Source organism: Hirundo rustica, chromosome 1 (assembly GCF_015227805.2).
Source record: "Hirundo rustica isolate bHirRus1 chromosome 1, bHirRus1.pri.v3, whole genome shotgun sequence".
NCBI classification, from domain to species: Eukaryota; Metazoa; Chordata; class Aves; order Passeriformes; family Hirundinidae; genus Hirundo; species Hirundo rustica.
Window position 1 is genome coordinate 65,416,772 of NC_053450.1, and position 24,048 is coordinate 65,440,819.

General features: G+C 40.3%; 1 protein-coding gene across 1 annotated transcript; it reads right to left on the reverse strand.

Annotated features, from left to right (window-relative positions):
• Positions 1–1,779: 1,779 nt before the first annotated feature.
• On the reverse strand, positions 1,780–22,973 carry SLC6A19 (solute carrier family 6 member 19). The gene is made up of 12 exons (XM_040065230.2): positions 22,691–22,973; positions 14,217–14,357; positions 12,634–12,771; positions 11,538–11,719; positions 10,661–10,771; positions 9,805–9,917; positions 7,468–7,596; positions 6,560–6,716; positions 6,218–6,422; positions 5,471–5,630; positions 3,030–3,192; positions 1,780–2,493 (listed from the first exon to the last, which is right to left on the reverse strand). Exons 1-12 carry the CDS (start codon positions 22,890–22,892, stop codon positions 2,287–2,289), a joined length of 1,908 nt encoding a protein of 635 aa, XP_039921164.1. The 5' UTR covers positions 22,893–22,973; the 3' UTR covers positions 1,780–2,286.
• Between the last annotated feature and the right edge of the window lie 1,075 nt (positions 22,974–24,048).

A 24,048-nucleotide genomic window follows, 5' to 3' on the forward strand; every position in this document is an offset into this window, starting at 1 on the left:
GTTCTGCTTATGTTCTCAGACTCTGTCAGAGAAGTGTGACACTGAATATAATTAAAAAGAAACCTTGGCAGCGGACTAATTAAAATTGCAAAATACCTGTAAAAATCTGTGAATAAAATATTGGCATTTCCTTTCTTACTTTATTAATAGAAGTAAATAAATGAAGGCATCTTTTCCAAATGAAAAAAGTCAATTAGAAAAAAAGCCTAGAAAAATTAGACCTTGTATATTCAGACATTAGAATTTAGTCCATTTTCACAATAGTTGCCAGAAGTTAATCACTTCCCACCTGTCAATGAATCCCCAGTGACTATTCTTATTCTTCATTAAATAGTAACTGATGAATGCAAGACCTGAATGCTTTCCTTCAATATGTGAGAATATTTTTCTGTTTTCTTTCAGTCATACCAGGGTTTTGCTGGTGCGCACACCAAATCAGTTCGCTCCACACTAAACACAGCAGCCAGTCAGCTTTCTTGCTTCAGTAAATCAACAGTTTATGCCTGGATTCCCCTCTCTAAATGGGAAGAGTTTCTAAGTGAAGGTGAATGGTTTTCCCCAAAGTAAAAGCCCTGCTCTGCAGCTAAGCACACAAATGTGATCAGGTTGCAGATCATCCAACCAGAAGCCAGTTTCAGATCAATGCTACGTGACTCTCCCTGGGCTGTCACAGCTCATCTGCTTACACCTCTGCAAATATCCAGACTCACAGACGGAGCAACTCAACTTCCCAGTGTCTTATCGTGGTTGTCTCGCAGCGCACACACGAGCTGGACACACAGGGTGCTTTGGCAGCCCTTGCACAATGTCAGTGGTACCAGGGCACACACCACCACCGCTCCTTCCCCTGCTGCTCTTCTGATCAGAAGAGCCTTGGGCTGGGCTTGGGCCCTTCCAGCAACACCCTGAATTCCACAACTGGCACCTGCAGCCAGCCACTTCACACGTGGCTGAGCTTTTAATCAGCAGAAAAATCTGACAACAAAAAACTCTTCCCATTAAAGAGCAATATCTTCAAATAGTTTAAATAGTTACTTACATTAATGTAATTTTTAAAAATTGAGAATAGAATGTAAATTAATTTCATCATTCAGATTCTCTGGAATGGGTTGCCCAGAGAAGCTGTGGATGCCCCATCCCTGCAAGTCTTCATGTCCAAGTTGGATGGGGCTTGCAGAAGCCTGGCCAAGTGGAAGGTGTCCCTGCCCATGGCAGAGGGGCTGGAACTGGATAATCTTCAAGGTCTTTTCCAACCCAAACCATTGATTCTATGATTCCATGAAGTACACGTGCAATGTCTGGCACTGAAGTCTCAATTTAGAGAAGACATGGGGACAGGGACACTGCTCCAGGCACTCTGCCTGGGTGCTCTAACAGTGCCCCTTTCCCTCTCTGGTGGTCACATGAGGAATGGGGCTCCTCACTTGAGCTCCACTGGGTCACATGAAGGTTAAAAAATTCAAATAACTGTAAGGTAAGTGTGTGTGTTGTGTACATGAACCAGAGCCACCTATACCTTGATGGCAACAGAGGAGAGCAAGATTTGCGCCTTTGTGTGCCTTGGATCTCCCATCAGCACAGATCCCCCAGGCAAGTGGTGCACCCTTTGCTCATGGGTGCCACAGAAGGCAAATTTTGCTGTTTCTTGAACTGCTGCTGCCCCATTGCAAGACTGCCATTGCTGTCATCAGCAAAAGCAGCACCATCTGTTAGGAACTTGGAAGCTACGGGCAATTTATAAAATATATAGAATTCTAAATTAATCAAGCTGTCATTCTCATACTTAGAAACATTTTTATTAAATATTTTAAACTTCTCCATGAGACAAATAATATTAGTGGCTTTGTGCAACACAGTGGCATGTAAAGTAAAAACAATTTAATGTGCAAGAAAGGACAGCATTAAGTTATCCTTCATCTTGGCCACCCAACCAAAATGATTACACGTGTAAGAGGCACTTATGGCATTTCATGCACAGTGCATCCCCAAGCGGAGGGGATGGAAGCCAGTTTCCAATAAGCTGGCTTCAGAACCAGAGAGAGGACAAATGATTTGGCCTGGTGCCCCAATCACTTGCAAATGTCCCTGTTTTGCTTGCAGGAGCCAGGCCACCAACTCTTCACAGTGCATAGCATTGTTAAGCAAACATTTACCTGGAAACAACACATGGTTATCTTTTCATGAAAATAAAATTATCTCCAGGTTCTTTAAAAAAATATTTTTTTTTTTACTTTCCTCACTGGCAGACAATCCTTCCACATTTGGAAAAAAAAAAAAAAAAAGGTTTTATGATGAATACTTTAAGTTTCCATTAATGGAAGTCTCAGATGTAGCAATAAGGCCGGCACGATCATTTTTTTTCTGACAGTGGGTCCTGATGGCTTTGTAGATGGCAAAGGTAGGGATGGCCAAACTGGGCACTCCGGCGAGGATTACAATGATAGCGTACACCCAGGGGGGATATTCAACCTTCTCTGTTTTGGGGAACTCCTCCTGAAAGAGCAAACAACCAAGTTGTAGAAAGACATGAGGAGCAAATGCCTGGGAACATGCACACATTCAGTAATTCAACAGATCAAAAATGTAATCGGGGCACTGGCCAGCCATAATGGCACAATGGTTTGCCAATTCCACAGTAGCTTTCAGCTCAAGGGTTTCCAGCCTCGGCTGCTTTGGACTTATTTTTACTTAAAAATGATGCAAAGGAAATGTCATGAAAGCAGTAAGAGCCAAGAAGAGAGACTGGGGGCCTGGAACACTTCCTTGGCACAAAGGAATGTGGGAATGGGGGGCCTGACAGGCCAATCAGCCTTTTTGTGGGAGCGCTGAAATCAGAGGGTGAGGGAGGGCTGAAACATTGTTAAGAGGGAAGTGAGGTTACAAAGGAGGAGAAAAGAAAGGAGTCCCATTTCCATGTCTTGTGGCAAGTTTGCCAGAAAACTGTTTCAGATGAAAGATGAATATAACAGACAATGACTCTTACAATAAAGAGGACTACTTAAAATAAATATCTTGGTTTACACACTTACATAGTTAGGGTCCCAAACACTGTAGAGCAGTTCTTGGTTGACTTTCACCACAAAATAAAAGAAGAAGATAACTAACATGATGAGAGGACTGACGAGTCTCCAGGTAACCTGCCAGAAAATGTTGGGCTTGTGTCCAATCATGAACTCAATATCCTTGTTAAACCTAGGAAAAAACCCAGGAAGTTCAGACTCAAAAGCTGGCCAGGGTCAAAGAATGCCTGCTAATAAACAGGGAAGTCCAAACTATCCCTAACTGTGGTTCCCAGGAATTTGCTAATGTCAGTTTGAGAAAAGAATTGACAACATCAGGACTTAGACCTCAGCAGCTCAAATTAAGGCACATATCATTGCAAGTCTGAAAAATTATTTTTGAAAATGTGCTATCTTGAAGATGTTTGGGAGGCATATGTGAAATAGTTTCAACAGGGAAGAGTCAGTGCAGATGGATTTTCCCCAAAACATATTGAGGTATTGCTTCACAATTTTTTGATAAGTATCTCAGTACTTTATAAATTAAAGGGAGTGACACAATATGAAAAAAAAACAAAAACAAAACAAAACAAAACAAAGAAAAAAACCCACCACCCACAAAAGCAAACAGAAGTAATTTAATAATTAGATTATAATATAATGTTTGCCTATTTTGGATATTTACAGTTTTCTCAGGCTGAATAAAGCAACAATATTTAATTTTACACATTATTAAAAACACCTACAATTGTGTTATTTGGATTATTCATGCAGTGGTCAGTGGGGCAAAAATATTTCTATGAGAAGAAACAAGCTCTGCATTGAGAGCCATACTGTCTGCATCAGTCCTGAAATAATTTATGGCCTCTCCATATAATGCAACACCCTGTGCACACACTTCTTGAAAAATAGTTAGTTTGGAAGTTTGGGGGTTCTGTTTTAGTCCCTTGTCTGGATTTCCTGCATATCTTATGGGGATAAACCTGAGGGGACTATTCAGTTGATCCTTCAACTATGAACAACACACTGAATCCACTTGAATCTCAATTACCGTGTAAATTTATCTTATTTTTTCACCCCTAACTTCTGAGATCTAGGTGTCTTAAAATGATATGGAGCCCCATGTCCCGGCTGCAGTGAACGTTCAGGCGTAGTTCATGTGCGTCATGGGTAACACACGTTCTCCTCCATGCAACAGAGCCATCTTTTTAACAATGACCCTTTCCCAGGAGAAGGTCACAGAAACTCATCTGGAGAAGTTAACACTACCTTTTGGGCAGCTCTCTATTCTCAGAGAGGCCTACAGTGATGTCTACTGGAAAGGAGCGTTAACGTTTGGTGTGAGGCTCTTTTCTGAATCAAATACAACCACCCACACATTGCCCCCACTTTAAGGACTCTGTCCATGCTTGTGTCCTGGGAATAATTTTAATTTACTTTGTAAGGAGTTCCGAGATCTTAAAAGAAAGGAAAAGTGATCAACATTGACTTTTCTGTCAGCACATTAAAATAAGCCTTTTCTCTCAAAGGTTCACCATCTTATTTGTCTAACCTACTTCATGCCTCCTCAAGTAGTATAAAAGTAGGGGAAAATGGGCCACAAGGGCATTCACCCCACTGCCAGGAGCAGCAGCTGAATCTGGCACAAGTTCAAGTAAAACTTGTGGGTGACTGAATTCCCTGTACTTTATTTCACATTTCTTAGGTACTAATTGTAAGCATGAAGATGTTTAAACTTGATTTATTACATCTCTAGAAAGTTGAGAGGATAATTGCTCACTGCTACAACTGATAAAGACCTGGATTTATCAGCTAAGAGGGTATCTCAGTAGCCTTGGAATTGCAAGCTGCTGTAAACTATTATCTGCAGCCTGCCTGGAGATCCCTGTGTTGGACAGTACCAGTTAGCATTCCCTGCAAACACTCCTGGTACATGTCTTCTGTGTCAAACCTTCAGCTCAGTGACAATGTGCTTGTACTTTGCTTCTGCTAATTAAATGTTTAATGCAATTATCCTGAAGAAGGGTTATTATAAATATCACCATATTTAAAAGGCAAATGAGCTATAGTGGCTCTTACGTAACTGTTGCAAATATCTACATTCTGATGCCTACTTTAAAAGTAAATTATTTGAATTCATACTATCACACTCCCGGGCTCTTGTTGATGCCTAATATTCTCTTGCAATGTCCTAGGGATGTCTTTGTTTGAACTGGTTGTTAAAGAGCATTATTTATTACAATGTATTACTAAAGTGGAAAGCTTTCATATACAAATTCTTAACAAACATTATTTCTTTTTGCTGAGAACTCTGTAAGAAACCTGAAACATATAAGCAACCCTAAATTACCGCTGCATCATTTCATTGATTCCTACAGCAGAAATTCTGTGCACAGAAATGCAGCAAGGTTGTAGTTATATAATAATAATTAGGCATTGACATCAAGTAATGGCTAAGCTTTATTTCATACCTGTCTATTCCATAAATGTAGACGACTGAAAACATCTCACAAAATGCAATTATCAGCAGGGGAATGGAGCCAGCAAAACCATCAAATAGAGTCAGCCAGTAATTACCAGAATTCAGCACAAAAATGAAAGCTATCAAATAACACACCAAACAAACGAGACCTGTGGGGGAAAAAAAACCCAAAACAACAGCACACTTAGGCAAAGAAAGCAAAAGCAAAGTGAGAAAGAAAAGTAATTCCCCAGCAGCTATAAAGGTTAAAAAGTAACTCCCGCAGCCTGAAGGCCACCCCTTTGCTTTTTAATGGTGCTCTGGGGAGGCTGGCTTCTGTTTGGGTAAAACTCTCCTAATATTACACAGGCGGCAGATGTTGCAAACAAAAAGGGAGAAAGCTGAGGAGAGAAAAGGGGTCACCCTCATTATAGCTGATGGGATAATGTTGCACTGGCAGAAATCCTGCCTGGGTGAAGGACTCAGGTCCTCCAGCTTTCCAGTGGAGGGGACAGCGGTCATCATGAGCAGGCTGACTGATGGGCAAGCCTAAGGGTTAACAGCTGCCTGTGGGCTCAGAAGGAACCTCACGTGAGCTGCCCCATTTGGGAACATGAGAAAATCTTCAGCAGGTTACCTGGGACTCTTAAGACCCATCCAAGACTAGAAAGTAGAAGCAGGGTGGGCTGCTTTTTCAGCACACAAGCTGCTCTCCGGGGAGGGTGGGGAGGTCACTTGTCTCTAAAAAAGCACTTACCAGTAATAAGTTCCTTAGGCACTCTGGGGGGTAAAATCTTGAGATCTTGTAAAGGTACAAGCACACCTTCCATGTTTCCAAACATAGATGACAAACCCAAGCAGAAGAGCATGATGAAGAAGAGAATGGACCACAAAGGTGAGACAGGCATTTTGGTGATAGCTTCAGTGAAGACAATAAAAGCTAGGCCAGTTCCTTCAGCTCCCTGGGGAAGATTTAGGATCATTAACATCCCACGGCACTTAAATTTACTTTGGTAGTCACTAGACTTGGTGATTAAATAGTTGCTATGCATTCCTACCATATTTAAGGTATCAATATGTGTTAGGGTGTTAAACTTACATCATTCAGGAAAGTTTCCAGATCACAGGTTTCAAACTTGAGGCTTGCAAAAGTTGCTGGATCAGTCATGTTACACAACCGCTGCATTTGTTCAAAGTTATCTTGGGTTACATTACCTTCTGGCAAATCAAATGCATTCATCAGAGTAAGAATATTTCTGAAAAAATGAAATGTAAGTAATTTGAAATTATTAATTTGTAAGCATCATCAGGATTCATTTATGTCATCAAACAAGTTATTAGGAGTACAATATCAAGATCAGATTTGACATTGGAAAGTCCAGCAGATATGCACGTGCAATTCTCTTCCTTCCAAGATGAATATAACACTGCCTTTCATGGCACATATGAGTCTAAATGGATGGACACTCTAGGAATCTGTGCTGGAGTTAGGTGCCTGTCCTTAGCATTGCAGACTAAACACCGGTCTCCAGACTGGGCAGCTTATGGGAATGTCTAAGTTGTCTGCAGATGTGAATCATACAGTTTCACAGTTGAATGTGGAGGAACTAGATTGGAAACCACAGTCTGACTGCCCTGGCAAAATGAGGCATCTCTGATGAGACCTAAGCCTTTGAGCTCTCCAGGAGGAAACATAAACACAGAGCTAACACAGGAACCAGGGAATACTACATTCATGCCACATGTCAGCAGGGAGAATAATGTAAAATATAGTTGTTTATGCAACGTTTATGTAGGGAATAAAGTGACTTAAACAATTATCACTTTCTATGGGATTTGTTCCACATGATTCCATATTTTTATAAGTAGTGAGTTGTTCTGATGCCAGGTGGGTCAAGAGCTTCAATTATTCAGAAATGATAAATCCATTATCAGCAGGCTAACAGAGCTGCCTCAGCCAAACAAATACCTGCATATTCTGTGGGGTTTTTTTCCCCAATAACTCACCTGTCAAAACAGTCATCGTATCTTGCTGTGGCTCTGAATCCAATGATGGAGTATATGACGGTTGCGGCGTAGATGGATGTGAAACCATTGATCACTGAAACGATCACAGCATCTTTCTCACAGTTGTTGCTGCAATTCAAAGAGAAGAAACAATGGATGTGAATCACATTCCCAATATAAATAGTAGAACTGGCTACCAAGACTAAGAATAAAGTAGTCTAGGATGCATAGGTACATCAGTCTACCCACTAAAAGCACACAAGTAGTGCTGTTAGATTTAGTAAATTAAAACTTGGCACCTTAAGCAATTTAATAGCTATGGTTTTGATTTCTTTTGGTGCTTTTTTCCCCTTTGAATAATCCTGTTCATAAGGAATAAATGCCTGAGCTATTTTCATGTTTGTCTCACGGGAAGTAAAGTGTGAGAGGCAAAAGAGACCCCTCTTCCTTTTCAAGCTTGTCATGGATGTGTGCAGAAACACGTTGCCATAGGCTGTGCCTTCATTGCTGGTGTATTGTGTTGCAAGGTGAAAGTTTTGGGCTTGAATTCAAGTACTCAGACAGGAAGAGTGAGCAGAAATTCACTTTTCTTAGCACATAGGTATGGTGAAATTGCAGTAGCCAAGAGCACTTGGGAATAGTTTTGTTTGACTGTTGAAGAAAAGACAATTCAAAATGTTCTCAAGTTTTGGAGCAACAATGGAATGTACACTGATAAGATGGGACAGAAAAACTGTTTGTAGAAGTGTCTCTGCTGCGGGCATTTCTTGCCAGTGTGCTAATATAAAGAATTTGCAGAGCCAAAACCAGAATTTCATCTGAGGGACAAGATAAAATATCAGTATTAAATTAGTCAATGGTTTTAAGAGAAGACTGTAAAATGTTAGATACCTTATTTCTCCTGGGCAAGAGAGGGGTATTGAGATAAACTTGATGTTGTCATATTTAATTTTCTGAACTTGTTCAAGAGGAGAGACAAGCCTGTCCAAACAAGACCTATCTCACTGTGTCCTTTCCCCGTTTATAGCATTGCAAATAGGCTTCTGCTGGATGTAGGGCATTGAATGGAAATTCCTTGCTGTAGTCTTGCATCAGTTTTTGCAATGTAACATGAGACTCTCAATGACAGGCTTGAAAAACATTTCTTTCTTTTAGAGAAAGTAAGATGCTCAAGCTCCTTCTCATTATGAATTAGTGGATCCTTGATGGCATTGAAACCTTATTGTATTTTCTGATGTTCTCCCAACAATCTGGGGCAGAGTCATTGACACCTGGTCCAGCAGTGTAACACTGGAATTTGCATGGGGATTTTTTTATTTATATTCCTTGGGAGTTTAATGAATTTGTTGAGTTTCCTCCTTAAGTCATGAATCATTGAGCATTGAATGAACATGGCCTGAATGCAACTGCCTTGTGTGTTGGAAAACTCAGAGGACACTGCTCCTTTTCTTTGTGAAAGAAAGAAAGGTGGAAAGGTGGATGTGCTCAGTTCTGACCCCATGGCTGTGAGACATTGATTTGGACCATAAGCAGGGCTTGACACCTCACACTGGAACTTGCAGGCACCAAAAATTCCAGGTGATCTTTTCAAAAACACCTGAAATCAAGAGTGGTGGCAAGTCACTTCCTCAGTTACTGAAATGCTGCTGTGATGTAATTGAACCCAAGCCAAAACTGAAACACGAATTTCTGAATGCATGACCAAAACGCATATCCAAAACTAAATTCAGAGATGTTTATCAAAAATATTAAGTTTAGTGAATGCCACACAGTTTTCTGTTCGAGAGTGCTGAATACATGGCAGGCATCAAGAGGCACTGCTTCACCAATATTTATGAAGGAGAGTGTTGAATGTTGCACTGCATCATAATTTGCAGGCTGGGTCAGTCCCTGCGTGATGGGATTTCTCACTCCCTGGCCCTACAGCACACATATAAAGGAATCAAATTTAAATTTCAAGATTAGATATATCTCTTAATCTCAAAGCTAAAGTTTTAAACTGTGTTCTGTGAATTGATTTGAAATATGTGCTTTACCACCTACTCTGAGACCACGGGCATCACCATGCACCGAGCACTCCCACAGAGGCAACTCCTGCTCACCAGCAGCCAGGATCCTCCTATCCTGATCACCACATCTTTCTCTAGGAAGTCAGCTAGAGCAGGAACCTGAAATATTTGTTTGGGAGAGCTAGGAGCAGCCAGAGGAGATGCAGCTTACATGTCTGAGGGGAGGCTGTCCCAGTGCCAAGCAGCACAATAGCAACGCAGAATAGAGATGTTTCATTTGAAAGAACTAAATATTCGTATAAAATTTGGGTTTTGCCTGGCTACTTACTGAACAGAGTTGTAACTGGAGAATGAAATGAGGCCTCCAAAGGCCAGGGAGAAGGAGTAAAACACCTGAGCTCCTGCATCCAGCCACGTCACTGGGTTCGCCAGCTCGGTAACCTGAGGCATCAGACACACAGGTTTAAGCACATCCAACATTGCTATTTCAACTGAGTAAGAGAGATTTAAAACAACAATTAAAACAGGAACATTACCCATGCAAAACTCACTGCTCTTGAAGAATTTTAACAAATAGGTCAATATTTTTGTCAAACTTACTTTTTTTTAAATAAAAGAAAACCTATCTGAAGATTTTATTGTATTTTGAAAAATGATAAAAAATGCTTTGCATAACTGACAGCTGCCATGCCTGTTTTCAGAAAAAGTGTTTATTACTTAGCATTTATAATGCTCATTGAGAGATCTGTTTATGGAAAATGATACATCTTTTAATTTTGTTTAAATACTGTTATATCATTAAGCCATTCTCTTAGGCTTTTTGTTCAGATGGCAGTTAGGTGGGTCCTACTCCCGAGTACATGATCTATGCTTTAAATTTAGGTTGGTTCTTAGGTAGAATACAGGAAAATAACTCAATAAATAAATGACAACCCCACTGCTCTGTGATGATCATTCAATTAGAACAGATTTGGATGGAGGATGGAGAGAGAGGGAAAACATTTGTGTTTATGTACACTTATTATATCCAGTGCAGAGGATTCACATCACAGAATCAAGATTTTTAAGGTGTCTGAGGGATAGCTAGAAAAGCACCAGTGGGGAGGAGTAATTTTCAATCAGTTGTTAATTACAGAAAGAACTACAACATGTTTCACTGGGCAATGACCCAAGCAGTGACTCACATTAGGAGTGAAGAGATACACAATTCCATTGGTTGATCCTTTCAGCGTCAAGCCGCGGATCAGGAAAATGGTAAGCACCACGTATGGGAGAGTTGATGTCACGTACACAGCCTGCACCAAAAAATAATGTAAATAGACCACTCAAATAAAAAAACCACACTTGAATTAAAAAAAAAAAAAAAAAAAAAAAGGGTCAAGAAAATAGGGAAATAATCAAGGTGTGGTGACTAACGATAATGGCAAGTTTCAAGTCTGTGACGATTAGCATACTACAGTAATAAATGTTCAATGAAATAGTATTTGTGGTACATTTTGATAATAAACTTTTTTTAGCAATAGTAGTCATTTAAGAGAAATTGTCATTGTTGAAATTCAACTCAGATCATTCCAAAGCAGCATCAAAAATAATCTACGCCGTGAGACCAGATTGATGCAAGAATGCTCACTCAAGGCTTTTCTGGGCAGAAGAGTGTTGATCACTCTTTCATAGAGATAATATTTAGGACTTGCACAAACCCAAATAAATCTGCACAGGTATGTTTTGAGCCATAATAAAAAGAGAGTCCCTTGATCTTGCATTAAAGATTAATATTAGTGTTAAAGAGATAATACGTAAAAATGTGGCACTAGGAGCTGTAAGGAGAAGGAAGACTCACAAAAAATTGGTCATAAAAATCTCCACATAAATCAAATCAAGTCAGATTCCATTTCATTCACCTTCATTCTTCAAAAAGCAGTCCCAGTGATGACATAAAATTTTAGACATGCTTTCACTCAAAAACCAGACAGCTTCTACAGCATTATTAATTCTGTATAAATAAAGGATCACAACAGCATGATTAATATAATCTCATAAAAATTCCCCAAGATAGAGTACCTTTCCTGTTGTTTCAATGCCTCTGATTGTGCACACGTACAGCACACCCCATGCACATGTTAAACACAGCAAAAGCCACCACTGGATAGTGCCGGAATCCTCAATGGAAGTGGAGATGTTCAGTGTCTCTCTGTACCAGAAGTAATCTACAGGAGAGCTCTTGGCACACTCTTCTACATAATCTGTAACCACAAAATGGTTGTCATTCTGTATGTCTTTTATTTACCTGGAAAAAAGGAAGCTAAGTAATAAACATCAGCGTTTTAAATTGTTCCGCTTAATGCCAGTGGGTTTGTTGTTGGCAAATTTTCAGATTTTGGGGGGCTAGTTTCACGGCAAAATGAGAGATTTAAAAGATAGCTATTTAACAGGTATTTTAATCAGGTGGCTTTTGCCCTCCCACACCTCCTCCAGCAATATTTTGTTTTCTGTGTTGTGAGGCATTGTTCAAGGTCTTGTCAGCTCGAGTTGAATCCTCAGCTCCCTGCACTGTGCTGGCCTGTGAAATATTCTGCCCTGGCTGGCCCTTACTGAGGTTTTCCATGCTTATTCGGGGAAGAGAGGAGCAGAGCGCTCTGAACAGCTCTTCACAGACCCAGCAGAAAAACCTGCTTCATGCAGCATGATGCAGGGCTGACTATGGAAAACAAAGCTGCTGTCACCAAGCAGTTTCCAAAGAGCTGTAGACTTGTCAAAGATACAGGTGTTTCAAATGAATTATGCCTTTTTTTTTTTCCTTTTCAATGTGCTAATGGAGAGCTGTCAGTGAACAGATGGATGAAACACATTCCCTCAATCTGGAAAACGTTAATTCTTATATATAGATCTGCACTTAGTGAATATTCTGTATATGAGCACATCTGTCAAAATCTACCATGAAATTTCATATAAAAAAACCAAAATTTGTCTCAAAGATTAAGTGCTGGGCACATTTTATTTAATGTGAATTTGTAAAAAGCAAAAGTATCAAATAGTGCAGTGTGCCTGACAGGACTTCCATGCCTTACTGCTATTTCACAGAAAGGCTCATCTAGGGTAACAGTGAGAAAGAGAAATCTGTGCTGTGCAACAAAATACAGTATTTTATAAAATATACCTGTTCTGTTGTCATTGAGAGGGCAGTTATTCCAAGGCAGGGGCTCTTGGAAGGAGTTGAAGAAATACCACATCACACAGGCAATAATAGTATTATAATATAAGCCCACCAGAAAAGATACAAACATTGATGCTATGCCTGGAGGAAAAAAAAAAAAAGTCAGAACACTGTGTAAATTGCAACACTCTTATCTTCAAGATATATCAAAGTACATGGTAGCAAACTCAACCTTTCCCTCCTCCCCTGCTACATTTTGGATGTAGGTTTATCCCTGTGAATTTGTTGCCTAAAGGTTGGACAGGTGAGTCCTACATAGAGTTACATCCTAAAACCTCTCTGAGACTGAACGCGATGCCTGCTTAGGAGCCAACTTTATGAGAGGACTAACCCCCTACAGACACCACACAATCCATTTCACAGCCTTGCCAGCTGATATCTATGAAGTTTGGGATGCTGGACACATGTAAAGCTCAACAGACTTGGGATTGTGATTAAAGGAGACTGAAATGTCTCCTTCTTCCACAATGTCCCTGCAAAGGTCAACAGAGGTGGTGTTGTATAGGATGGCTGGCTGCCAGGAGGCACAGTCTGTGACCAGGTACAGAATTCACGCTGGTATCTGTCCTCCTCTGCCTGCTCCCAAGTAATCAACCTCTGATGACTTCTCTGGCAGACAGTAAATGCTAATCATTAGCCCCTGTGAGCTCTTAGGTTCTAAAGAATCTTGAAAAATTCCAGACGCAACGAACAACTATCTTTTGTAACTGATTTACAAATGCAGCGGATGCCAAAACAGTCCCGTTCCTTCCCTTTCACGCGTGTGGCTGAGGTTGGAGAGGATCTCCGGAGGTCACCTGGCCCAAGCCCCTGCTCAAGCCCGGCCACCCAAAGTCGGCTGCCCAGGACCACGTCCAGGCAGACTTTGAGTATCTCTGAGGCTGGAGACTCCACAACCTCCCTGGGCAGCCTGAGCTCACCCTCTCCAAGTTTCCTGGTGTTCAGAGGCACCTCCTGTGTTTCCTGTGTAATGAGGCAGCCGTGGAGATTTTTCTGTTGCGTGCTTAATGCTGCTTTTGCTACATTTTCAAGTGGATTGTTTGACTACTCAGGAGTTTGGTACATAGGTGAAGAAGCATTTTCTGCAAAATACTGTTTCTACAGCTTTTGGAATGGTAACTCTCAGATGTAAAACAGTAAAATTAAGTAGAGCTGAGCTTTATTAGTGAGTTAAACTAATATTTATCCGCAGAACAGTTACAGAACAATTTTTGGAACACCTAAAGATTCATCCTAATGGTAAAAAAAGCCAGAATAGATGATACAGAAAATATCTCTGAGACCTGAAATTGGTCTTGGATTAAAGAAAGGTTTTAACAGGGCCCACAGTACTTGGGAATGTGAACACAAAATTGTCATTGGGCTTTATCATGATTAGTTTGACCTATCAATGGAGAGTTAGGAAGAGGGTAAAACTAATAGATCCTGAAATCTCTTATGGCACACCAAAATAAAAACTGGAAGATTTGTTTTTGTAGATCGTCAGTTCAGAGACTTGTGCTTTCTCAGGTGGCTTTTTGACTTACCAACCCCTTTCAGGGTAGGGTGGATAGAGCTCCATACGCCCACACTGCCTTTCCTCAGCCTCTGACCAATGGCAAACTCAAGATGAAGCAGGGGGATACCCTCCAGGACTAGCAAAATCAGGAAAGGGATCATGAAGGCTCCTGGAATGGATAAGAAAAAGAACGATTCCAATCAGTGAAGTACTAAAACAAAACAAAAACCATTCGGTTTGTGAGACATTGACATGAAAAGCAACCTGTAAGCATCTTTGTGGAAACTCTTCCCTGTTTTCTGAGCAATGCTTTTCCTGATTGCCCAGGCAGGGCACTAAATTACGTATGTAGCTTCAGACAGGAATTCTTATTTTTCCCAAGTGACACACATAAACAGAAATGATAAACTCTCAAGGTCAAAATTTGAAAAAAACACCTTTATGTTGCAATTGGAGGAAAGGTAGACACTCTCCTGGAATGACTTTTCCCCCCTCTTTTTTTTTTTTTCTCCCTGCAAAGATTATGGTTTTATAGCCGTGACTCATGAAAAGTATATGAAATAGTTGAATGAACTAAGCAAAGTACCTCTAAATATTAGGCAGAAGCCTGAGGCTGTCTGCCTAAACCAACAAAAAGTTCTTGGCATCTGCATTCAACGTCTTTCACGCTTGATTAGGAGATATTTTAAGTACAGGGTTCAAACCCTGTTAATTACGATTAAGTTCGTTAGTATAGGACAAGTACTCTTAATTTTTTCCTGAGCAAGGTGTACCTTGGATATGGGAGGTGACATAGAACATGACACTGGACTATGAAAGTGCAGAGTCAAATGCTTGAATATTGCTGCACGTTAGAATTATGGTTACCTGTCTTTACAAAATGACTTTAACTTCCTGATCTAAATAGGGGCAAGTCATCTGATTGCAAGGAAAAAACGCAGACCAGAATGTTAAGGGTTCAGGTCTGGGTATTTACTGACTTTTTCCTCATGTGTGCAGTGAAAATCAGATAGCCAGTGAAAGAGGAAATCTGAAGAATGAAAAGCATTCCAGGAACTGCAATTTAATTCCTGGGGATTCCAAGCTATCAAGAAAGCTGGCGAGTTGTGAGCACTCAGCACACTTTTTTAAATTTTTCCTTTCTTCTTTTTGTGTCTGTGCAAGGACGGTCATGGGACCCCTTTATCTGACTGCTCTCTCACAGATATGTTATGCTTAAAGACTTCTACAGCATCTTAATAAAGGTACCTCTGTAAACATCTGGAGGAAATCCCCTGAGGCTGATAGAAAACTCTTGCCATGTGCACCATAGAAGATGGTTCAGCTCTGAGAGTTCTGTGCCAATTTTACCCACTGTGCTGCTGACAGGGAGAGCTGTGATGCTGGGACTGTGCTGCTGCTGAACCTCCCGGTCTTAGAGGGAAAGCCATGTCTGCCCAGACTGCTAGAACTCTGTGAGCGGGGGTGAGCTGTGCACATAAGATTAGTGAGAAGAAATGGAGCCTAAACCAGAACATCAGTCTGCCTGCTGTCTGCTGAAAGCAAAGGGTTCAGATTACCTTTGAATGCTTTCTAAAGCCGCACAGGAAACAGCCTGATCTTCTCCCCCTTCTGCCAACTGAGATGGTAGTTATCAATTTTTTTTTTTCTTTGATAGGTATAAGGAACAATTGGTCATAGCTTGAAAAGACTATAAAGGTTGTACATTTCCATATTCAATGAGATCTTTGACCAGGGAGATAATTTCTAATCAAGCCTTCAAGTGATCTTACTGTGACCTGACAAAAAAAGGGGATGTGTCTCCACTAGGAGCACCTTAGCTGAGCTAACTGCCAGTCCTTGCTTAAGCTTCAAGGCGTGATCTAAAATCACTGCAAGCTGGGTCTCAAAGGGTGACACGGACTTCTCCTCGGTGCAGATGGGAAGTGTTTGGATCAGGTAGCTGATCTGGACTTAACTGTTTGCATTGCTCAAGAAGGGCTTTACCAGAGGGAGCTGAGATTGTGGTATAGCAGAGACCTACATGGCATCCAAAAGAGCAGCTAAGAAGAAAAGATCCAGATGGGGCATCCATACGAACTGTGCAGGGTCAGGTTTCAGACTATTATGATGTGTTTTGGGCTTGAAAGAGAGAGAATACTCACGAATTTAAAACTGCTGATATAAACACAATGATTGTGTCCTTCTTTGCTCTTACGCTCATGACAGCTCCTGGTCAGAGTGTGACACGAGGGAAACTGTGGGGTTGGAGCACAGGGCATATTTATAGCTGCTTGCACTTCCCTGAACTGGTAAGTAACTCTCTCTTTGTCAAAGGCCAGAGACTCTGTATGTGGAGGTTGTCCCACTGATCCTCTCATCAGGAGAGGGAGGATAGGTTCCCTCCCATCAGGAAAGGAAGCCATCGGGGTGTAAGGCGACGGAATGAAACAGTGCAGGCGCCCGCATTGCACACACTGCACAAATCTTGTTTACTATGAAAGGAAAAGTAGAACGGTTATGAGAAGTGTTATTCACAGAAAGAGGGTGGAGAACCCGCAGAGAACAAACTATTAGAAGCCAAATTTGCAAGCACTGCATGTCTAATCAGCTGAACAGGGGCACTTAGGTACACACCACTGCATGTTCCAGCACAGCTAAGTCCATAAAGAAAAAAAATGGGGTAAGCCTTTAGAAACTGAAAGGACAGACAGTTCCTTGCAGTGACTGAATCTGACACAGTTTCAGTGAGTCCCAGAGCCTCTGCAAACATGGGTAAAACCTTTGCACTGTCAACAGTGATGCCAGGCACAGATGGATGAGGAGTCCATCGCCATTTCTGGCTTAGATGCCTTTCAGCTGCCCGTCAACAAAGCATGGAGAGACAGCTGCCCTGGTGCATCTGACAGCAGTAGCTCCTGCAGTCAGTAAATTTGTAGAAGTCCCTGGAGTGGTGGGAAACAGAGGAAAGAACCTTGCTTTAGAAGAGATCCTAGGTCCTCGAAAATTGGAACAAGCCCTATATGTTTCATAGGTTTGTGACATGACAATACACAGTCAGAAAGACGTAAGCCAGAAATTGCCTGCTTTAGCGCTGACACGGTTTGTAACAATATCTCAACTAAGACCGCAATGCTAAATTTGAATTTGCAACTACAGGAGTTCACTTTCCTCAAAACTAGGGTGGATCATCATAGTTCACTCTTCCCTGGCATTACAAAATAGACACTTTTCTCTAAAGCGAGACAGCCCCAGCCTGAGGCTCCTAGATCTATCACAGAGCTGCTTCCCACTAATGCAAGGCTCTTCTTGAAAGGACTGAATGGCCTCCTGAGAAGGGAATGTAGCTCAGATGTGAGAAGTGAGGAAGAAAATAAATGTGATACTCTTCTTCTTGGAGATAATCCTTTTCCTGAAGGGATAGGCTGACACAGAAGAAAGAAAGGAATAGCCAGTAAAGTTGGAAGTTTAGCAAATTCTACAAATAACAAATCATAATGAGTCCTTCAGTCTTTGACTGATAAAAAGTACATCTCAGTTTTTCTTCTGGCTTTCCCCAGAAATATTTTCAGTTTGTCAGTCTACATTTTTACAGCAGTAACTAGGTTTTAATGCAAGCAAGATGAACCACGCTGATTTTAAAAACTGATGATTTTTTAGTATGAAGAATTTTTGTGTGTGGCTAAATGACATGCTCTACAGAAGTCTGAGAATACAATGAATACAGCTACCTTTGGCAACTGGCTTCAATAAAAATATCTCTTCTGGTCCACTAATCACTTTTCAGTGATTAGTCATTTATCCTGATGTGTGGCACATGCACAAAGGACTCAGCATTTTGAATAGCATTTTATGTATTTGAAACTACCAATATTTTGCTGTAGGAATATTGCTATATTTTCAAGAGAAATAAAAATTATATATCTCAATTATATATATGACACTTCTCTTTCTTGGGTTCTTTGGTTTCTAGGGTTCAATTCTAGCAGCCAGTTCAGAAATCCGTGCTAAATCCAATTCCCTTTCTCTCAATTTCTCCCCAAGCTTTCAGAAAGAAGCTATAATGGAAAAATAATACTTTGACTTGGCAAAACCGCTATACAGAATCATAGAGTCATTATGGTTGGAAAAGACCTCTAAGATCATGGAGTCCAATTACTAACCACAGTGTTCACCTGTCCCCAGGTGCTACACCCACACACCTTTAGAACGCTTCCAGGTTCACATGGCATACAAAAAAATATAAATTAATACTTTTTAAGCTGACACAGTTTTATGATCCTAACAAATGAACCAATGATCTGAAAATAGACACTGTATAGATGTAGACAAAAAATGATTGATATGCCAGTCTGAAAACCTTACAACAGAGATATTAGATTCTCATCCTGTTTCAATGCTGTATTTCAAACCAAATAATATTTGGTTTGAACATATGTATAGTTGTTATTCACTCTCTAATCAAAGAGCTTCTGATGTCAAATTGAAAAAAATCATTATTGCTTGCACATAGTTCCTCGCAAAGGGAAGGCAGGCAGACTTCAGATGGAGATGTTTTACTGTACTAACACATTCTTAGACCTCAGCTGTAGCCACATGTTATTTCATCAACTGCTAAGTGAGGAATTGTTGACGTCATTACTGTCCCTTCTTTCAGTGTGGCATGCACAGAGATAAAAAAATTCTCCCTCATGCAGCGGCAAGGTTTCCACATGCGAGCTGTAGAGTTAGAGACCTTTTTTTAAATCAATGGCTTAAACATTAAATAGGCATCCTCTTTTTTATAATGGTCCTCAGGGATAAAATGAAAATGTTTAACAGTTGATTAAATGACATGTTGCTCAATAAAGATTAAACAAAAGCTATGAGCAATATCAGAGACAGCTATCAAATGAAGGGAAATTTCAATCTCATTAAGCTGCTGAAATCATTGAGGCAAACACCACACCTTTTACACTGTGTGCATATTGAACTCTATTTTGCCTTTGGTAATGATGGATTTGACAATATTTAAGACATTAAAGGATAAAATGTGCTTTGCTCTACTAAATTTCACTGGAGTAATATTCCATTTTAAAAAATACAAACTCATTATCCATGTTAACAAAAGTAAGTAAATTATGTAACCACCAATTTATTTTTGTGTATTTGGGTATCTCAGTGTGAAAACGCTATCATAGTGTTCTGCTTATGAAGAAGCAGCTTTTAAATAATTCCAGATTTAAGCCTGACCTCTGAAAATAAGCATTACTTACAAACTGTTCCTAACCACCTTCACTGCAGATAATTTGCAGAGGAAAAGTCCACCTTTTTTGATGCCCAGGTACCACACAAGAGTAAATTTTATACTTTACTGTAGTCCATTTGTTTCATAAGGGATGTAGCAAATGCAAGTGCTGGTTCACGAAATAAGTGGACATCCAGCCTCATCCAGGAGTGTTCTTGGCTGAAAAACTCTCCACACCATTGCTACCAGACCTCACCCATCCAAAGTGATCCAAACACTTGTCCATATAACTCATATTCAAAAAGAAAGGAGTTAAGACAGCAAAGCCAATCCTTAGAAATTAGAAACAATTTTCAGGAGACAGTCTGTGTAACCTTGATTCTGCACACACTTGATATTGGATATGTGGTCACACAGGACTTTTTCACGTCCACTGGAGATATTTCCTGCACAGCAAATAGCTGGTTGGGGTTGGTTTTGTTTGTTTGGTTGGTTGGTTGGTTGGTTTTGGTTTGGTTTTTTTTTGGGGGGGGGTTGTTTGTTTGTTTGTTTTGGGGTTTTTTTTAATCTCTCAATGCATAACCATAACCCACCATCATATCCAATGTGAGCTTTAGGAATCTAAATTAATCACTCCAGGAACAATCCAAGGAGGAACATAATCCCTGTTTCCAGTGGGAGAGCAGGAACGGGGATTCAGTGAAGAATCCTTCTGCCCAGGATTCAGTAAAGACATATCTTGAAGACACAAAGTATGAGGACAAACCCCATCCAGGGTAAAGGCACTTGAACTACTGGGGCAGAACGGAGTTTCCTCCGTGAACTCACACGGAGTTTTTTGCTTTCTGGTGGGTAATTTGGAAAAAGGTGCAAAATGTTACAGTTTTACCCTACTCTGTTATAGAGGCACATCTGTGCCCCTGAGTGGATGACACAAATGCAAAGATGAATGAATCATCTTGGCCACCATGTGGAGGGGTGAAGAGTAAAGCAAAGACTTGCCCCAAATGTCTAGTAAATACACATTTGCAGTTGGATGTAGGTGAAACTGGATAGAGGGAGCACAGGTGAGGAAAGATGGCATGCACAATAACAACCACGAGCATCCTGTTCTGGAGTGGTTTTATGGTGTCAGGGAGTTTCCTTCCGAAATCTGACAGCTGCAATCCTAGACGTTGCAGCGCTGCCGCTGTTGGGTGCTCGGCACGCTGCAAGCGCGGCTGAATGGGAAGTAGAGATGCGGGAGCCAGAAAATCTCATGAGGCAGAAATTGTCTCAGCACCAAAATACCTTCAGAAATAAGAACTCTGAGACCTGTTTTTACAATACAAATAATCACATGTGCAAATTCAAAGGCATCAATCCAAAAAGCAGAAAAAGCAGTCACTTTTTTTTTTTCTTTTTTTTCTTTTCTTTTTTTTCCCCGCTGATTTAAGGGAGAAGTTTGAGAACGGAAACTGTGATGGGAGGAGGACAGTGGTGATAAGAGTTGGATTTAGACCTACTGTGAGAGGCTGAGGTGCACTGTACAGCAGAGGAGGAGGAGGTGGGATTGCACAATAGCTCTCCATCCTTATGTGGGATGAAATTAGGGAACCCTTTCTAAGAAGTCACAGGAAGGCATTACTTGTGTTTATTGATATGAGTCACAGCATTTGGTGCTGTGCAGAAGAATATTAGAGAAGGTAGCAAGTCTAGCTAGAAGGACACATACCTGTATATTACCTTATAATTCCTTTGCTATGTGCTCTCTTTCAAATTCTGCCTAAAATTTGAGTGAGAGAATCACATGGAAAATGAAGCCATGGTTAACTGCTGTCAGAGATCCTGACAGTGTTTCCAGAGAAAGGACAAGTTACAGGATGAGAAAGAAAAATAATTGCTGCCAGAGGACTGACACACACATGAGCACTTAATAAATCTTCACTGACATGAGTGATAAAACCATGATCCATGCCAAGTTCTTTGCCTTTGTTGGGTGCTTGCTTTTCAGCTGCATTTCTCATGACTAGAACACAAGGGAAAGAAAGACCAGAAAGCAGGGAAGTGCCTCTAAATCCACCCTGGAAAACAAGGCATGTCCACTTTCTAAAACTAAGTTTAAAAACCTGAGAAGCTAATGAGTGCCATCGGTTTTCGAGACGTACATCAATTTTTTTCAAATTAAAATTGTCAAATATAGAAAAGGGCTTCTGATTTTGTTTGTGTGTGTTGTAACTTTTTTGGTACAAGAACTGTCTGTGCTGCAAATGACCTCCAGTCTGCACTGCAAACTCTGAATATCAGCCCTTGTTAGAGAAATCTTAATGATGAAAGCATCTCTTCTTGCAACTTAGCCACCTGTTGTTCCATGTCACTGAGTCTGTGTGAACAACTCCCCACAGAGCCTTCATTTGTCCCTACTCTAACTAGGAGAACAATTTTTAAACATGTCACCAAGTACCTATAAAAGAATATTACTTTGGAATACTGTTCCTTAAGCCAAATTTTTTCTTTTGTGGCCAAATATTACAAAGGAACAAATATGGTTTACACATATCCCAGAGTGAAACATGGACAATAACCAGATAGCAGACAAAAAAGTCTTTAAGAAAATGAAAAAAATTGTTGTTATATAATATTTAAGCAATGTTTCAGCTCAAAATTACTTTTCAAAACAAACAGCAAAAGAAAACAAAAATTTTAACATGGTCCTTACCTAAACCTTAAGGAGTCCCAGTAAATTATACAGTAAATAATATACGCTTGCATTTTAAATGACTTAATAACACCAACTGCTAAACAAATATTCTTATTGTTAACTTCATTCATGCTGTTAATCCTAGCACAAATTACACAAACCCTGACTCTACAGGTGATACATGGATCAGTCCAAGCCCGATGAAAAACTTATTATAAAAAGATCATTCGGTATCATTATCGGAATCATAGTCCCAAGTAGTTTATTAATATTTTAAATATACACTATATATATATATGCACGTATGTATGTATGTAAAGCAACATTGGGTTTAGACTGAGAAAACAAACTATGTACACGACAGTGGAGGACTCGCTTCTTCAGTCCTGTGTCCTGACATAGGAACAGACCCTTCCTTTCCTTCCATCGCTAATGTGACTTCAGTGGGAGATCATGACCTGAGAAATTACTTTCCCTGTTATACAGTCTCCTAGAGAGAATATCACTGTTCTCACAGCAGCTGAACAGTTCTAAACATATTCCATTGTTTGCTCACCAAAAGAGAGATCAAACCTGGTTTATGCCCAAAGTTAGTTCAGATGCATTAAAGACATACCTCCTCCATGGCTCTGACAGAGATACGGGAACCTCCAGACATTTCCCAAGCCCACACAAAACCCTACACAGGTGAGCATATACTGCGCCTTGTTGTCCCATTTTGGTCTGGAGTCTGCCTCTTCTTTCTCAAGGACCTCAAGTTCAGCATGGGAAGGTATCCTGTCCTCCAGGCCAGGATTGGGCAGCTTCAGCTTTACCATGTTTTAAGTTTCCTCCCTGAAAGTGCTGCCAGTGGGGAATAATGAGAAAGGCAGCTTGTCAGAACCCTGCTCAAAAAAGAGACCATCTCTTTGCTGCCTTCAGCTATATATACTGAACCTTTGGCACTGGACTGGTAAGTGCAGGCTTGTGGTAAAAAGAAGCGTCAGCAAATCATTCGATTGACCAAGTCAGCTCTGACACTTATTAATGCTTTATCTGCCAAGGTTTTACGGAACACTCTGTTCATCCAGTAGAATACATTGATTTCAGCTAATGTAATTCAGGAGATAATTTGGCTATAAACCCTAATCACCTATAAGGATACGTAACACCCCTTGCCACTCCCCTGTTTAAACTCACTTAAATACAAATATAGCCCTAGCAAATGAGGAATAGTAGGATTCCACTGGCCTCAGACTAAATATAGAGATTTCATATAATTTTTTATCAGGAAGATAAACTGATTGTGATGCACCATCACATTCAGTTTCCAATTGTGTATGCTTACAAAATAGTGTGTTTCATACTAAGTAATGTTTCTCTGTAACATAATAATGTTTCTCTGTAATAGATTGTACTCTACTAAACATTCTGACCAAAAATAATGGAGAAAATGATGGAGAATAAAAGGAATTATAAAATCTGACCTTTAAAGTCATAAGCGTAATCTGCTTATCCCAACGCCTCTAATCAGTACAGAACAAGGTCTGAAGAACATAATGCCTTATAAATGGGCTTGAAATCAAAGGTCCCTTCACCTTTTCAGTGACCCTAGATACAGTGGTCAAAAATAAAAAAATAGACACTGGTTAGCAAATACCACAGATACTACTCCTATCCTCATTTCAGCGCAATCGTAACAAAACTGTTCCTCTTGAACCTTGTTGTTTTCAAAAGATAAATCACTAGTCACTGAAGACACTATGTAAAATCTAACACTGTATATGTCATAAGAAATGCTGTCAGCTACAGGCTCCTTGCATGCAGTGATACAGGAAGAAAGAACTAGGAGACATCTGTTAAGTCCAGAGCCTGGAAAAAGAGGTGAACACATTGTAGCATCCCCTTGCAACCTTACCAGTTTATTCAAAGTTGATTCCAAAGGCTGTTCAATATCTTTGGATAGAAAAAACCAAAATCTTCATCCTTCATGTG